The 18,397-nt window shown below is 36.5% G+C and overlaps 1 protein-coding gene across 1 annotated transcript in view; it reads right to left on the reverse strand.

Annotated features, from left to right (window-relative positions):
• Positions 1-18,397, reverse strand: part of LOC150100342 (serine/threonine-protein kinase DCLK1-like) — a 427,047-nt gene that overhangs the window by 321,183 nt on the left and 87,467 nt on the right. The window contains exon 3 of the mRNA XM_090402717.1: positions 13,898-13,994. Coding sequence (XP_090258843.1) covers positions 13,898-13,994 — 97 coding nt within the window. The remainder of the gene's footprint in view (positions 1-13,897; positions 13,995-18,397) is intronic.

Here is an 18,397-nt window from a genome sequence, read left to right on the forward strand (position 1 = left end):
TCCACTCCCTTGGAACCTGTGCTGTTGCAAGACTCTTATTAAACAGGCATACAACTTCTGATGAATTTATCAGATCTAGAAATCTCAATCCTCACATGCTGACTGAGACAGTTATCTCTCAAGAACTCAAGAAATTCATTTTCCTTATTCCCAAATGCTATCTCTTCATTCCAATCTATATTGCCATAATTAAAATCACCCATAATAATTACCCTTCCTATGTTCACTAATCCAAGTTCTTTATACATTTCTTCATCACCACCATCCACATTCCCGGGCCTATAGCAACATCCAACTAAATATGTCTTCCTATCAATCTCCATGTTATGCTACATTGCCTCATAATTGTTGCCAGTATTTCTCCTCTTTCATGTCTATCTACCTCATGTGGATGTAATTCCCCTGCTATCATTGGCACACCCCCCCCTCCCTTCTTGTCCTTTCTATCTTTGCAAAAAATACTGTATCCTTCCATTTCTATTCCTGTTAGAATATCATCTTCATTCAACCATGTTTCACTTATTCCGATGATTTTGGGGTGAATAAACTCAATCAGTGAAACCATTTCATCTCCCTTATTTCTGGTACTTTTGACATTTGTAAACAAACACAGTAATTCATTTTTAGGTCTATAACCAGTCCTATCCAAGCCATTTGTTGGTTGTGATTTTCCCACACCACACCTGCTCAATCACTTTCATCACCACTTACCTGCTTTATTGATATTGCATTGATATATTTCTCGTAGAAAGGCTTAGACGTTGGTTAAACATACTGATTAAATAATTTAAGGAATTTACAACGTACACAGGATATAAATTAAATTAAACTTTAATCTATATTTTCAATATTTCAGCAACGTCACGTTGCCACCTTCACAGGAACTTAAAATAAAGACACATGCACGCAGGCACTACACACCATATAGAAAATTGGCATCCCTTATCCGCTCCACTAAAGACCAACCACTTCCCCTAGACCTACCTGGTGTTTACTAGGTCCCTTGCAGTGTAAGCTGTCCTACTTTGGCCAAACAGGCAGGACAGTGAATATCAGAATTTCAGAACACAATGAATACATCTGGTTTCACCAGTACAGCCACTCTGGTCTAGCAGACCATGCTCTGGATACACACCACAGAATACGGTGGAAGAAAGCCACAGTAATACACCATAGTAAATTCAAATTTGAAAGGCTATTCATGGAATCAGCCTCAGCCCTAAGAAACAGTCCAAACCTCAACAAATTTGGTTGCATGAGACTGCCCCAAATTTGGGAGACTTACATCAGAAGACCTTCAGCCCAACGGCCAAGAATACCTACATAGCCCGCTAGGGGGGGGGGGGGGGCACACCATCAGGACTTTTAGTTGGAACAATAGCTTCCTGCTTCATCCTCATTTACTATGTGTAGTGCGTGCGTGCATGTGTCTTTATTTTAAGTTCCTGTGAAGATGGCAAAGCAACGTTGCCGAAATATTGGAAATATAGATAAAAATTTAATTTATATCCTGTGTACGTTGTAAATGCCTTAAATTATTTAATAAGCATTGCATTGATATAGTTGCTTAAGAGACTAAATTCCACATTTGTTGGCATTCTCCCACCTACTCACCTGCATCCATCCTAAGTGTTTAAGTTTTCCTGACTTTGTGCTTCTGCACTCTCAGTGAATAACGTTCTCTCTAGCCACCAAACACTAAAATCATTTAAGTGCAGTCCATCAGCATTATACAAATCCTTCCATCTGTCAAACTTGGACCATAGGTCCATAAACCTTACAACATTTCTTTTCCATAACCAGCATACTAATTTGGTTGCTAGCAATGCCCTCTTCCTCTGTCTCTATCACAGAGTGATAGGAGACTTATAATCTTTACCCTCTTGTTCTACTTTTTCATTTCATCCAACTACTTCACATCCACTTCTCACCTCATTATTAATGCCAAAAAAGGCACTTAATTCTTTCACCTTACTTTCTGCATTGTTATAGCATCACTAATATTAATTTTTGCACCAGGGAAACAAGATTTTGTCATGTTCTATTAAACACTCCTGTGATTACAGAATCTCCTCACAAAATTTTTGCCTTATTTTGTTTCTCTCATTTATTCATCTGAGCTTAGTTCAATGAAAGATAACAGGCAGGTGTGCTATTTACATGTTAAGGTCTCCATCTCCACTTCATTCTAAACACATGCTTCATTCTCTCCATCCAACTGACCCTTACTCTCAAAACACTTACCAGTTTCTCTCTCTCTCCTTCCAGAAATCTTTCAATTTTCACGATTGAATCAGATGAATTCAATTCACTAAACAAAGTCATCTTGGCCACTGTTGTTCTACCACACACTGGCACCATATGGTGGCTATAATTAAAGTGTTGAATAGGGGATAATTGTGGCTTGATCTAACAACCTGAATGTCACCAAATTTGATAGAGAGAGAGAGAGACATGGGAAGAAGGATTCTGCAAAAACAAATTTTACTTCAAAAAGTCACCAATAGGGGGAAATGTAAAAAAAGTGTTGAAATGGAGAAACAAATGAATAACAAAGACTAAACTGAAATGAAAGATTATGTGTTTATCTTTAGGTGTTGCACTTAAGATAGCACAGCAATAAAACATTTAATATCAATTTAATTTGGCATAGTAATTATGGTATTACAGTTACTGGGGAATAAGTGTTGTCAAAAACCTGTTGCACAACATGAGAACATTGAGTTTATCCATGCAAAAGAAGACCTGATTCAATGTGGCTAAAGTTCTCATTGATCAGAAATTGCATCCGGTACACAGCATTTTCAACAGCAGAATGTAACATGTCTAAAATCTTCAAAAGGAATGTTTGTCACAGTCCATGCTATGTTGTCTTTTAAGGCTGCCAGGTTCAAGACACCATCACGATAGACGTCGGCTTACAGGTACCCTCACAACCAAAAATCGCATAGACTAATATTAGGGAGTGAGGTGACCATGCAACTGGAAAGAAGCAACTAATCATTCTTTCTTCTGTGAAGTGATGCTGTAGAAATTGTACCGGTCATGCAACATGGAGCACCTCTCCACGTTGCATGAAAAATGGTCTCATCCAGGCATCATTGTTGCAAAATGATGAAACTATTCAGCCTGTTGATATTTTCATGTGGTAATGGAACAAGTTACTGGTCCTGTCAGAGAACCAGTAACTTTGTCCTCAAAAAAGAATGGCCCTATTATAAAATCTGTTGTGAAGCCACACCAAACAGTAATTTTCGGTGAATGTAATGAGAGTTCCTAGAGTGCATGGGATGATTCAGAAGCCCAAATTTGACAATTTTGGATGTTTACAGTCCAGTTCAGATAAAAATACACCCTCATCTTCCCAGATGACAGAGCAAATGTCAGTCGCTTATGATGATCGTTGTGTTGTAGCCACTGTACATGGCTGATCTTGTATGGATAAAATGTAATAATTTTGCACAAGAGTTTCCGTACCATGGAATATAGCATATCCAATTGTCATGCTACTTCACAGGTGCTGCTACCACCAGCAAAATTTTCGTGTGATCTGTCAACAATTGAGGTTGCAAATTCTTCAATTAGCTGTGGTGGCACTGATTTCCATCCTCTGGCAGGTCGAACTTCCAAATATCTCTTTTCTTCAAACTTCTGAATCATTGATTTAACTGTGTTAGCTGACAGAGGACCTGTATGCAAGTTCTAGCAGGTTCTAAACTCACAAAGAGCAGTTGATGCATTGCAATTGTTAAGGTAAAATAACTTTGCAAGTAATGTGCAATAAGATAAAGTGAGGTACATGTTGAACATGATTATCAATAGGAATGCATTTGTAAAGTTTTTCTCTTTACTTTGTAGCTCTTATGATGCCAACAAAACATGTATTCAACTTTGTTTTATACAAATTTTTGGCTTCCTGGGCTTCCACAGCACTATATTCCCTCTATCGGTGACTTTTTAAACTTCTTTTTTTTTTGCTGAATCCTTCTTTCCATGTCTTGATTAGTCTCCCTACAAAATTTGGTGACATCCTGGTTGTTAGATAGGGCTCTGAATAGGGGAAGTTTAATTATGGCTATCCTGTACTCACTCAAAGTTAAATGACTCAGTCTCTATTACACATATAAAACAAAAAATTGCAGTGAACTAACTTATTAACTAAATCATGAAAAGAATGACTTTTCTTTCAGCAGTGCTAAGAAACAACTTATACTATGTGCCACCTTGTGGCAAACCTATTAAAATATATATGTGATTAAATAAATTTATTGATGACTAGAATCCGAAAGATACCAAAACAGAAAAAATACTATTTATTATCTGATTGCACAACTAGTTCCGTTTTCTTAGAAAACTTCATCAGGGCATAACATGAAAGGAAAAATACAAAAATATACATTACAAGTGGCAGCTATAAATTAACTTGCAAACGTATTGCTGACATTTGATGCTGTTCTGGATGCTATAGTATTGTTGGGCTATTCACATGGGCACAATCTCATGTATGCCAAAGTTGGATAGCTGAAGAGTGACAATCACATGATAACTATGGTTAATATTAAGATGGATCAGATTGAGGTCAATTTCTGTTAATTCCATAATTCTTCTCACCAGTCCATTGTAGCATCTAAAAATGTTTTCTGATTTGTTCCAGATCACTGGATGAATAATAGAATATTCCTTGTTAGGGCAAGCAGAACTAAGAATGTGATTAGATAGTGCACTGGCGCCTGGTCTGCCATATACTTTAGGCTGTTATGGTTTGGTTTAGGTGTAGGAAACAGAGTAAGGAACAGAGTTTGGACACAGGAGTTAAAAGAAAGTGTGGATTTTAAATTTTTTGAGAATTTGAGCTAACTTTGGTGAAGCAGAGCTGATATCTCTACCATACACTGTATGGTAGAGATATAAAGTGTTTTACATCAGTACTATTCTATAGCGAGCATGTGGATTAAAAAAATAACTTTATATATATATATATATATATATATATATCAAGGGAAAATATTCCGTATATGCCAGGTGTGTGGCGTACATCCATAGAATATCAATATCACTGATATTATATTTTTGCATTTATTCCTATTAAAGACTCCCCTAATTGTTTCCTGGCTTTGCATGATTTCTAAAATTAAACATAATATACTAATGATCATGAAGAGGACACTTTTCAATATGTAAACATTGCATCACATTCATGTTAATAGCCACGGTGTGCATTCAAAATACATACACCTTTGATCAGACATACAGATGGAACAGTGGGTCAAATTCTTAGCGTTCCAGTAGTTTTAAACTGACCAGAAGGCAAGGCATGGTGAGCACTTAGACAACAGCACCTAGAAATCAGTGGCTTTTGATTGATTATTACGTCAACCAATCCAACTGAATGTTGACATTTGTCATGACCTGCTGTTTTTGTTTTCTGAGTTTAATCTGTTTTGCATGCATGAAATATGAACTGACGTGGTAGGCAAGTTTTTATATATAATATAGACAAGTTTCTAATATATAATCTTCAATAAATGTATAACTTTTTTGTCCATATTTACAATGAGAAACAATGTTGATGATTGTAGCCAAAGGAATTGGAAGCTTCCTCTTCCAATAAGCCACACAACAGCACACACCCAACCGAAATAGGCATGTGAAGCCACTGATATACTGTATATATAAATTTTAACTTGTATTGTAAACTGACAATCTGAAATAAATACGAGAAAATTTATAGAAAATTATGAAAAGAATTGGCTTTATATTTATACTGGCCATTAAAAAAAAAAAAATGCCCTGAAAATTTTACAAACTCTAATGGCAGTCCATTTTACCATATTTACCACATGATGAGAACCTGGACCTTACATACTGTCTAATCACAACCTTAGTTTCCAGGGATGTCCATGTTTTCCCCCTCCCTTCCAACTGCCATAAACTGAAAAATATAACTTTTATCTCTACCATAAGAACCACTTACACCTTATCTCTTAGCAACATCAACCTAGTCAGCCAAATGGTTAACATACCTGCTCTCCAACGAACAGGCTGCAAGTTTCAAATATCAGCATGGGTATGAATGCTTATGATTGTCTTGAGGTGGGAGATGAATTTCAATGCCAAGTGTGAGACTACTACCCCATTTACTAGAGGCCTGAAGTAGTCTGGAAAAAGTTTCATGTTTGGTTTCCAGAGCAGAATTTCTAGACTATGTTAAAGGAAATTAAAATAAATAAATAAATAAAGTTAGATTTATAACCTTTCATGGGTGGTTATAAATCTAACTTTATTTATTTATTTTAATTTGACTTTTAATTTATTTATTAAAACTTGACTAACAAAAAGTAAAATTTTCACCTAGAAAAATTTTGCCTTTCAGCAAAATTTTCTAATAGAAGTAAAATCTTCAGTACAGTTGAATAATAGACCACAATTAAAATACAAGTAACAGAACAATTTTAAAACCTGCCAGCTTCAGCTTAAGTAGGTTAACAAACGATCAATAAAATTTCTAATTAAGAAACACATGTATAAATATGTGTATATATAATTTTTAATTTTTCTTAAGGTCTCACAACTTTATATAGACGTTCTGTAAGAGGAACCCTTATACTCTTCCACTCTTATGTAGAAGTTTGGTTGTTTTTTTTTTCACAAGACTGCATTTTGTATAGATGACATATTCAGCTAAGCCAGATTGCTCAGGTTCAATGTACTGGATATAAGATTTATATTCTTCATAAGTTATGAATAACTTATGAAGAATATAAACAAGCTTAGGTGTTGAACAACACCTAAGCTTTAGTCTATTAGATTAAGAAGTACTCGAATTGAACTTGCTTGAGTCACTTACCACTAAATCCAGAAGCATCAGGAATAAAGGAGATGAATTTTTCGCATTGGTAAATTATATGGGGGGGGGGGGGGATTACAATCTAACAGGCATGTCCCTATGGATGGATGTAACTCTGATCCAAATACACTGCTTGGAAAGAAGTCAATGGACATCCCCATGGGAAAGATGCACCATGACATGTAATGAGTCAAGTTTGTAGTTGGTATAAACTGCAAGAATACGATGCTCCCAAGTGTAACTGTATCTGGGTGAAATGGCTGCAAGAAGGGAACTGATTACATCAGTTCCCTTAGAGATTCTGCTAACATAACAGCTGTATACAGTTCATTTCTTGAGAATTTGGAGCAGCCCTGTATTTGTTTATGCACTGGTTGAAGAAAATACCACTGAATCTATATAGAAAAGTCAATTTTTTAATAAACCAACCATGGGGGGAAAAAATCAACTTTCTAGCTAATGAGTTGGATGATGTTCTCATCACTAAAACCATAAACAAATAGGGATACTCCATGTTCAACCTGAAGAAAAGACAACAGCATAGCCATTCCTTATTGTCACAAAATCTGCACAGCTATGCTGAGATCTGAAAGAGGAAGTGACCACCACTAGTAGCAAGCATGATAAAGGGAAAAAAAATGTATCCCATTGATAAGGAAGATATGTCTTAAAGTTTTGAAAAGAATCAAAGTTAAACAACTCCTCAGGCATTCAATTGTAGACCAAGAAATAAAAAAGTATTAGTATATGCAAAGAGTACTTTTGTCTTAAAGAGTATAAGTGTATTAAGGAAAAAGAAAAAGGATACGAAATTAAGAATCAAACCATAGAGACTGAGTGACAAAATCTGAAGAAAAAATACTGACTGACTGTGCTAGAAAAGTAGGAGGTGAAGTTGCCTGTAAAGAAAGAAAAAAACACACACAAGATGTTAAAGAAGCAGTCCATAAAAAAAAGAGGGAATCATATAAAAAACTCCTGACTAGTTAGTCAGCATATCATACAATAAGTAAACTTACATATAACTTCACTTTAACTGAACTTATTATATCAAAAGCTAAGTTATATGAAAAAGCACCTAAAAACGATGAGAATGTTTAAAAAAGAAATACTGAAGATAAATATCATGAAGGTAGAAAAATGTTTTGGAAGCTACTAAGAAAGCTTAAAAACAGAAGTAAAAGAGTTCAATAAAAGGAATCAAAGATCATAAAGCTGATTTAGAAACTGATAAAATCACTTACAAATATTCTCCAACAAGAAAAAAAAAAAGAGGAATGGAACTAGAAGTACATATCAATTTTTAATATAGAAAAAAAACAAAAAAAAACATTAGATAAGCTCCTTTACACCACATTTGGAAAAGCAATGGAACTATGCATCTTTCAGTTGGAAAAGACCTAAGTTCAATTCTCATCATGATGAGAGGAACCCTTATATAGATTTGTTCACATGAAGGTGTAGCTTGCTAATTTCATAATAAGCTATCGGTTGTTTTGTTTTTTTACTTTTGTTTTCTCCCAGAAACTCTGGTTGTTATTTCACATATATGCATATCAGCCAGAGAACACACAATTAATACACAAAACTATTATTAGTGGATGGTAGACAGGGTAGTGAAGGATGGTGATTATATAGTGCATTAGTGGACAGTATATGGCACGGTATGCTTGGTGGATGATGTAATATGCAGGTTTCAATTTACATGAAACCTTTTCAAGCTGCTTCAATCCTCCAATAAGTAGAGCAGTGGTCTCACAACAGGTGAAGAAATTCATCTATCAACTAAAATTCATGTTAAGTAGCAAAGGAGCCAAAGAACAACATGTCATTAACAGACAAAAATACCATGCATCATTAAGTAAATAGTGTACTGCAGAGAAAGCGCTATGTACTGTAGATAGTGGATTGTATAATATTGTATAGTGCCAACTGGTCCTGGAACTTTGAGATGTTGTGTAATAATAATAATTCCAACCATCCATGCCCATCATGTGATTCACACACCCACATATTGTTGGCTAGGGAGCAGACACACCATCCACTGAATCAACAAAACTGGTGAACAAATATTTAAGGTATGTAAGGTACAAATCACAGATCTGCCCATCCATCAAGTACTGCTCCCATATCTCAGGAGATGGCCCTAAGAACTCTCTAAAATTACTGAACACAGTGCAAAAGAGCGACTCATCTCTTATCAACTCACTACAACCACTCCCAAACAGGTATCTATCTAAGTATCTACTGCATGCATCTTCTATAAATATTTCATGGTAAATGTTCTTCAGAACTATCATCAATAATTCCCTCTCTCGATCTCTCTCTCTCTACCAAATCCATTGAAACACATGCAGTTACCACCCAACATCCCTTCACAGTCAAACTCCATAAACATAGAACAATTTTCTCTTCCTCCTCCTTCATTCCTACTGATGCATTATGGAGCAGCCTTCTATCCCATATGTTTCCCAAGGAACCTTCAAATCCAGTGTTCCTTGTTTCAAATTCTCTTTTCATACATTGTAGTAATGTACTAGAGGTTGACCAACCCTCCTTTCATGTATAGGAATGCATGTATTATTATTATTATTATTATTATTCAGTCCTCCATGAAGTCAAAAGACTCATCATGGAAGGTCCTTTCTAAGAAACAAGTCTAAAAAGACTCATCGAGGGAGATCCCTCCTAGGAAACACAAAGTCTATCATACCACTCCTTAAAAGCATTGACAAGTCTGGCTCTCACCACTCTATCAGGCAATGCTTTCCATGGTTCAACCACCCTCCATGCAAAGAAACCACTCCTCACCCTCTTTCTCATAGTTTCCTTTCGTAACTTCCAGGGATGGCCTCTTGTCATGACTCCTTCCTGCTGTTCACAAAAGCGAACGAACTCCCCAGCATCAACCCTGTAACCACCTCTCAACAGTTTAAAAGTCTCAATCATATCACCTCTCTCCTTCTTCTATCCACCAAACTCTGCAGTCCACACTTCCTCAGCCGATTATCATAACTAACATTGTACAGTCCTGACACCATCTTTGTTATCCGCCTATGTACCCTTTCCACAGTTAATTTATCCCCTTCAAATCCTGGGGATCAGATCTGAAAACAATAGTCTAAGTGTGGTCTGATCAGAATCTTATACAACAGAATGATAACCATTTTATCTCTGCAGGTCAGTGTCCTTCTCATTATTGCAGCAATCCTCTGTGTTACCTTCACTACCTTTGCAATACGTCCCCTAAATTTCAGGTTTCTATCAATCATCAATCCCAGATCTCTTGTCTCGCCTACTTCCTCCAGTTTAACTCATCCCATAGCGTATGCAGCATCCCATCGATGTGTCCCAAACCTCAAGACCTTACATTTTGCTGCATTAAACTGATACCCCCATTCATTTTCCCATTTATCTAGCTTATTCAAATCCTCTTGCAGGGCCACGACATCTGCACTATTACTAATAACCCTTCCCACCTTCGCATCATCCGCAAACAACCGAATATCCCCTTGCAATCCATGGACAATAGCATTGATATAAAGGTTAAACAATACAGGTTCCAGTACTGAGCCCTGTGGAACCCCACTTGAAACCTTCTGCCTCTTTGATATTGCTCCACCATACACAACTCTCTGATACCTATCGGACAGCCAATCCTGAATCCTGTTGACCAATCTGACATCCAGACCCATGTGCTGCAACTTGAATATCAGCTTATCATGTTGCACCCTGTCAAATGCCTTTGTTAAGTCTAGGAAAATGGCAGTATATGCCCTTCCATCATCTAATGCTCTTGTAACTTTATCATGAAAGGCTAGCATATTGCTAAAACAAGAGTGCCCCTTCACAAATCCATGTTGACTCTCACAGATAACATTACCCTCATCTGCCCAATGCTGTATACAGTCCCTCACTACTTTCTCCAAGATCTTACTAACTACTGATGACACACAAACTGGCCTATAATTAGACACTTACAGTCTACTACCGTCCTCATGCAATGGCACTATCTTACCTTTCCTTCCATTCCATGGGCACCGTTCCCACAGCCAGACTTTCATTGAAAAGCCAGGTCAAAAGCACTGTCAGTTCCTTAGCAGATTCTCTCAAAACTCGTGATGAAATACCATCCAGTCCCACAGCTTTACTAATATACAGAGTACTCAATATGTGGAACACACTCTCTTCCTGCACGTCTAAACCTCGAACTTGCCTATTCCTCTAGTATTCAAATTGATTCCTCCTGGATGAAATACTCCACTAAAGTGTTCATTGAACAATTCCACTATGTCCTCTGCATCAGTCACTCTATTAACATTTTTATCCCACAATGTCATTCTTCCAAAGTCATTTCTCCTCCTACTGGCCACACATCTAAAAAATTCCCTAGGATTTTCCTTGGATCTAAGGGCCAATCTTTTCTCATATTCCAGTTTCGCCTTCCTTACCATACTAGTCACTCTCCTGGCCTGTGTCTTATATTCCTCATGCATCTTCTCTTCATCTGTCTCCTTATATCTCTTCCATAGCCTCTTTTTCGCATGCAGTTCCTGTTTAATATTGTTTGTCATCCACTTTACTCCAAATTGTGTCCTCTTCTTAACTCGTGGAATACGGCTTACTATTGCTGCTAACAAATATTCCTTCAAAATTTCCCAATCACTAATGATATCCTGGCTTTCCAATTCCTCCCTCCACGAAACTTCCCCAAGTTGACGTCTAAGACTATTATAATCACCTGCTTTATAATTCCACATACATTCCTGTCTCTTTGATATTCCTGCATGTCTATTCATTTTCCAAGTCAAAACCATATGGTCACTCTCTCTCCAACTGGTGGGAGAGATTGTCATCTCTCCCACCAGTTGGAGTTATTATCAACTCTTCAGAAGAGTTAGAAACTCTTCTGATGCTATAACCAAATCCAAAACTCCTGAACCTCTTGTTCCCTCTGTTACATGTTGCCCAAGACATTTGTCCCTCAAAAATTCTAGAAATTCCATTCCCTTATTGCTACATGCAATTTCCTCTTCCTAATTTATACTGCTGTAGTTAAAATCTCCCATAACAATCGTTCTTCTTGCACTTGCCACGCTCAACTGTCTCAACATCTCCTGGTCCCCACCCTCTGTGCTCCTTGGTCTGTAGCAACACCCCACTAAATATCCTGTCTTGTCCACCTCCACCTCACACCATATGCTTTCAAAATCATTAGTGTCAAAGCCTTCCAAAGCCTCCACTCTCAGAGGACATAGGTTGTCACTTATCATAAGCAGTACTCCACCACCACGCTTTCCCTTCCTATCCTGCCGAAAAATGCTGTACCCAGCAACTTCTATTCCTGTTATGATATCCTCTTCTGTCAACCACATCTTGGACATCCCATAATCTTTGGCCAGGCTGATGCTATCAGTGCCACCAATTCCTCCTCCTCCTTATTCCGAATACTCCTGACATTAGTATAAAGCATAAAAATGCCATTGTTTCTATACCCAGCATTATCCCCTCTAGACTTCAGTGGGCTCAACATTACCTGATGTCGTCGTCCTTCTCCCAAGTACCCATTCCCACAAGAGGTCACCCCTGCTACCATCCACACTGGGACACACTGACTTGTTCAGAACAACAATCTCTCCAGATGCCTACATCCTTCCTCATTCAAATGCAAGAGGTCTCTCGAATACAATTCCTCTCTACTCTCAAACGCGTTCCAAGCATCCACATATTCGAATCCTCTCTTCTGATACATTCTCACTATTATGCCATTCAATATCACCGCTCTTCTGCTCAGCTCGACATTATCATACTTAGGTAACACACACACACACACACACACACACTATCTTTCCTCTCTGTGTCTTCTTTCATACAGCCTCAAGCAAGAATCTCATATCTCTCGCTACCCTATTTACACCACCACTCAAGTCATTTGTTCTCACCATCACAATCATCTCATCCTATCATTCCTCCTGGCAAGCACTCCTCACACATCCTATCTTGAACACCACGGATCATTGAGTCCCCATACATTACACCTCTTACCACTCTATTCCTTGATTGCTCACATGAATCCCTCACTCTCTCTCTCCTGTAACAGTTTTTCTCTCTCTGTGCTCCCTTGCATTCCTCTCATTCCCTCTCTCCTGCTGTTTCCATTCTTTCCTCTTCTATCATTCCTATATCTGACACTCATTCCCTCTCTTCCACTTATCCTATTCTTGCCTCTTCTATCATTCATACAACTCTCTCTCATTCCCTCTCTTCTACTGTTCCCATTCTCTCTTCTTCCATCACTCCCATAACTCTCTCTCATTCCCTCTCTTATACTGTTCCTATTCTCTCTTCTTCTACCATGCCCATAACTCTCTCTCATTCCCTCTCCTCTACTATTGTTCCTATTTTCTCCTCTTCTCTCATTCCCATAACTCTTTCACACTCCTCCTCTGATTCGCCTTGCATTCGTCTCTTCCATTCGCCTAATCTCATCTTTCACACTTCTCGTCTCATTCCAGACATTCCACCTACTCTTTCAGCTCATCTATCTCTCTGTAAGTCAGCCACTCTTGTTTGCTATTCATCCTCCCAATTGAGACTATCTCCTAAAACTTCAGAATCATTTAACCTTTCCATACTCCCCACTCTTATTATTTTATTCATACTTCTCTTGCCCTCTATCATACCCGTCATCTCTCTCTCTCTCTCTAAGTGGAGAATCTCCCATCTCTGACTCAACAAGGTCAGTTATGGTCATTTCTAAATCACCAAGTTCCTCCCACTGCCTGCATTTTGTGCATATACGCTCCCCCCCCCCCCTTCTTTTTCCTGCCACATATACAAAAGATATATATTGCACAGGCCTTCAAATCCAATGTGAACAAGTTTCTTGTTTCAATTCTATTTTCATACATGGAAGTCATGTACTAGAGGCTGATCAACCTACCTCTCATGTATTGGCCCAACAAAAAAAAAATAAAATAAAATGTTTCATTTTTTGACTGCTGCAAACTTTTTTTTTTTTTTTTTTTTTTGGTATAAGCAACTACTTACCCTCAGAGTCAAGATCAAAATCATCATGAGAAAATTTTTCTGGTCCATAAGCAATAAAGATATCCTCTTCTCCAAAAAAGTCTGCTAAACTGGACACCTGACAAAATATTGAAATAATTAATTGAGGATATTAATGAATATAAAAATTAAAAAAAAACTCTTGTTTAATCTCTCAAAGTACAGGCAGCAAAACCCCAATTTTTTAAAACAGATTCATGTCTTATATTAGCACAGTTTTCATATACAAAAATAAATAATTCGTTATATCGATATGATATGTTATGGGGATGTGAACACCACAGTGCAACCTATGATACATTAGTTCATATGCTTGTGTGGTATAGTCTTGCTTACAGAGATTATAAGAATAATATCTTTCAGGAGATATATCTAGCATTACTAACAGTTCAATCCTCATGAGAAAAAAAGGAGATTTGGCCAAACTGCAGTCTCTTATAACAGCAATAAAATTATTGCTATTATAAGAGACTGCATGGATAGTAAGAAGGAATTAATCCATTAATTACTGATTAAAAGTAAAGATAAATAAATAAATAAATAAATGAAATACCATAGTACAAAAATAATAAGAGCATGCATGGTAAGAAGAAGCGAGCAAGAAGAAGCCAGAATATGATTTTAAATAAGGAAAGATGTTGGAGCATCATCTTTGAATGAGCAATAACATAGAAGTTGTATGCAAAGCAAAAAAAGTTAAGATTGCATTTTTTTATTATAATGAGAAAATATTGATTATATTAGATCTATGGAATTAACAACTATTTCAACCTTCACATTAAGGTCATCTTCAGGAACACACACTACATTAAAAGCAACTAACACTATATTATTGTAAGCAACTTTATGTTTAATACTAATTAACCTGCCAAGCCTGACCTTGGAATGATGTAAAAAAAAAAAAAAAATGAATTAACAATCGTTGAAAGTTTATTTTTCACTTGGTTAGACTATAATAAATTTAGTTTAATCCTTTATCCAAGTGTGAGCAAACAAAGTTTGCGCCTGAGAATATCTTCAGGAATGAGGTAAGGTAGTACAACACCGGGCAACTTGTTGCAAAGGTGGAGCAGGAGCAAGCTAATATCACTCCTATCTCAGTATCTCCCATAATGCATAGATAGGAGTGATGTTAGCTTGCTCCACCTTTGCAACGAGTTGCCCAGTGTTGTACTACCTTACCCCAGTCCTGAAGATACTTTCAGGTGCAAACTTTGTTTGCTCACACTTGGATAAAGGATTAAACTAAATTTATTATAATTAACAATCATAAATTAAATGCATCTGCCCAATTCAGAATTGACTTTTCTGACATCCTGTTATTAATCCTTGGAATTAGTCCTGCCACTTTATATTAATGTAATAGTTTACAGCTTAGAGTCTTGTTTATCTCTGCCTGAGGTCTTGTTAACTGTTTTGCCTAGAGTTCTGTGTCAGAAGTGGAAATGAGAAATTTACTGAAAAACTATAGCAAATCAAGACCATGTTAGGACAGGGCTCGAGAGAAAAGTATTCTTTTTAAATAGTTGGAAGTTGTAGTTTTCATGCGAAGGATTTTCCAGAGAAGATCCAGTGGGGAAGCATCAGATTCATTTGGTTAGTAATTCAACTGTAAGCAAATGTTGGACAGATGTTGATTGTTTTATTGTGAATTTAACAGAAATGAGGGAATGATGGATTCCAGTTCTGCTGAACAGAGGTCATGGAAATATTGCAAAAAAGAGAGAAAGAGGGAAAAAAATACTACCCAATACAGAAACCAACTATCTTTGAGAAGTGGTCAGGGAGATGCAAGAGCAATTGCCAATTAGCCAAACTGCATTTTTTTAGAAAGCAGCAGGAATTTTTAGAGAGGTGTATCATCTCAAATGCATGAGCAATATTCCAAAGTGCTGATGGATTTGGGATTTATACAGAGTTAAAAGCCAGACAAATGAAAAGTTACATCTAGAACAAAAGGGGATGCCAAGTTTTTCAAAAGCCCTTTTTTTGCCCTCCCCACAAAAAATAGGCCTCGAAACTTATTCAGTCTCTCTCTCTCTCTCTCTCTCTCTCTCTCTTTCATTTTCCCTGATATAATCTGCCATATTCACTTTTACAGTAATGTATTCTGCTTATTTTACTTGGTAAAATAAGGTAAAAAAAACCTACCTAGAGACAGAGACTGAAGATACAGCTAGAGCCAATCTTTTCATTGAGCACAGGGTGCTCAATGAAAAGATTGGTTTTTCATTTGTGCATTTCATTCATTTAGGACTATAAGTGCCAAGCTGTTTTGAACTTAGTCTGTGTACAAACTATTCATTGCACAGACATCTCAAGTTCAAGATCATCTGCAACCAATACCTAAAACATTTATCGCCATACCATTCTTCAAAGGTCAAGAATAACCTGTAAATTAAAGATGCCAAGATATTATATTCTTGGTTTCATACTTCATCCAAGTGTAAGCAAACAAACTGTGCACAAGAAGTAATTTCATGACTGGGCTACTTGTATATAGAGGCTAATGACTTCACATCAATTGCCTTAGTATCCCAAAATGCAATGCACATATCCTTACGGACATGTATAATGCTATGCACTATGGGAAGGGCCATTACCCAGACTGGTTTTAACTTTTATTGAGGGCTCATCAGTGGGAGCGATTAGAAGTCAAACCAAGATTGAAGGTCTGGGTAGTGGCCCTTCCCATAATGCATAGCATTATTAATGTCCATAAGGATATGTGCATTGCATTTTGGGATACTAAGGCAACTGATGTCAAGTCATTAGCCAATATATTCATGTGCAAACTTTGCTTGCTTACACTTAGATAAAGGATAAAGGATAAAACCTAGAAAATAATTTCTTGGCATCTTTAATTTATAGTATAACCAAGTGAAAAAATTGTCAACAAGTATAACCAGGTTACATTAAATGTTACCAAAATAAAGTACTATCTTTTCTTGTTGTAAAAGGAATCTCGGTAATACATAAATCACTGACTGACATATACCGCCAGCCTCTCTTGCCATAAACATATCACATCAACAGCTGCCTTATCCTCTAAAAATATACACATTCTTTTCTGAAGATGCTACTTTTCACTTATCCAGCTACTCTGTGCACAAATCACAAATCCATCTATTCTTAGAATACTGTTCAGATGTTTAAGATGGTGCCTCCAAAACCTCTTAAATATTCTTTATGCTGAGAGCGAGTAATTCAACTGATATATGATTCCTCCCTCGCTAACTCTCTTCTGAAACCAACTATCTCAAACACAGTCTTATACATTATACGGCTTAAGGCTTATACATTGGTTATTCATAACTGTATTTTTTAAGGAAATTACAATGTAGACTAATATCCATGGGCGGGTGCATAGGCACTGCAGAACTGCAGCGCCCCCAATTTTTTCTAGATATATAAATATATTTATTAATTTATTTATATTTGCTTGTAATATTTAATTTTATCATCAACAATCCTAATACAATTATCTTATTTTGTATAAAAAATAATAAAAATCCATCTTGTAGCACTTAGGAGGGTGAGGGATGCCAGCAGCACTGTGTTTACCACAGTGTCATATTGCAATGCGTGCAAGCATATGCACGCCATATACTTATTATGAGATGCGAGCTATTAGTGTAATGCGGCACTGTCCATCACGCAGTTCCACTGTTGTTTATATGCAGTTTGTGCCAGTAGTAAAGTGTTCGTAGTGCTTATCGTGTTACTCCGTCTCTTTAAACATTTGGACATTACAATTAAAGACATAACATTTGTTATAGTTTCTATTTTAGAACATTACTGGGGTTATGATAATGGATTTTATTTTGAAGTAATTTTGAATTATACTAAACTCTATAATTTTGTCGATAATAAACAATATTTTTTCATGAAACAAAACAAGAAGAATATATTTTATTTTTAAGTAATTTTGAATTATACCAAACTGTATAATTTTATCGATAATAAACAATACTGTTTCATGTTTAATTTTTTTTTTTAAATTTTTACCATAATTTTGATATTTTATCCAAACATGTATACATTGTACTTACAGTGTGTATGTATATTTCGCAGCACCCCCACGATTTCAAGCCATGAGCTGCCACCGCTAATATATTAACTAAAATAACTTTAATTAATACTTCCAATATTTTGAGCAGCAACAACTGCCCAACAAAACTTTCCAGTCTAACCATGAACCAAACTTCTCATTTATTACATGTAGCTCTGTTCTGTATACTCTGGAACAACCTTCCTCACATTTCAAGAAAACTTAACAGTTTCCAAAACCTGCACTCCATACATACATGCGCTGATGTGCTATAGGTTCTTTTACCTCTCATATAGCAAATCCATAAATAAATAAATATCGTTGAAGGATAAAAGATAAATTTTTATAACATGGAGGATGGTTTGGCAAAGAAATTACATGTAATTTCACTTTTATAATATATATATATATATATATATATATATAAGACT

Source organism: Typopeltis vanoorti, chromosome 13 (genome assembly GCF_054136105.1).
Source record: "Typopeltis vanoorti isolate ZY-2024b chromosome 13, IOZ_Tvanoo_1.0, whole genome shotgun sequence".
NCBI lineage: Eukaryota > Metazoa > Arthropoda > Arachnida > Uropygi > Thelyphonidae > Typopeltis > Typopeltis vanoorti.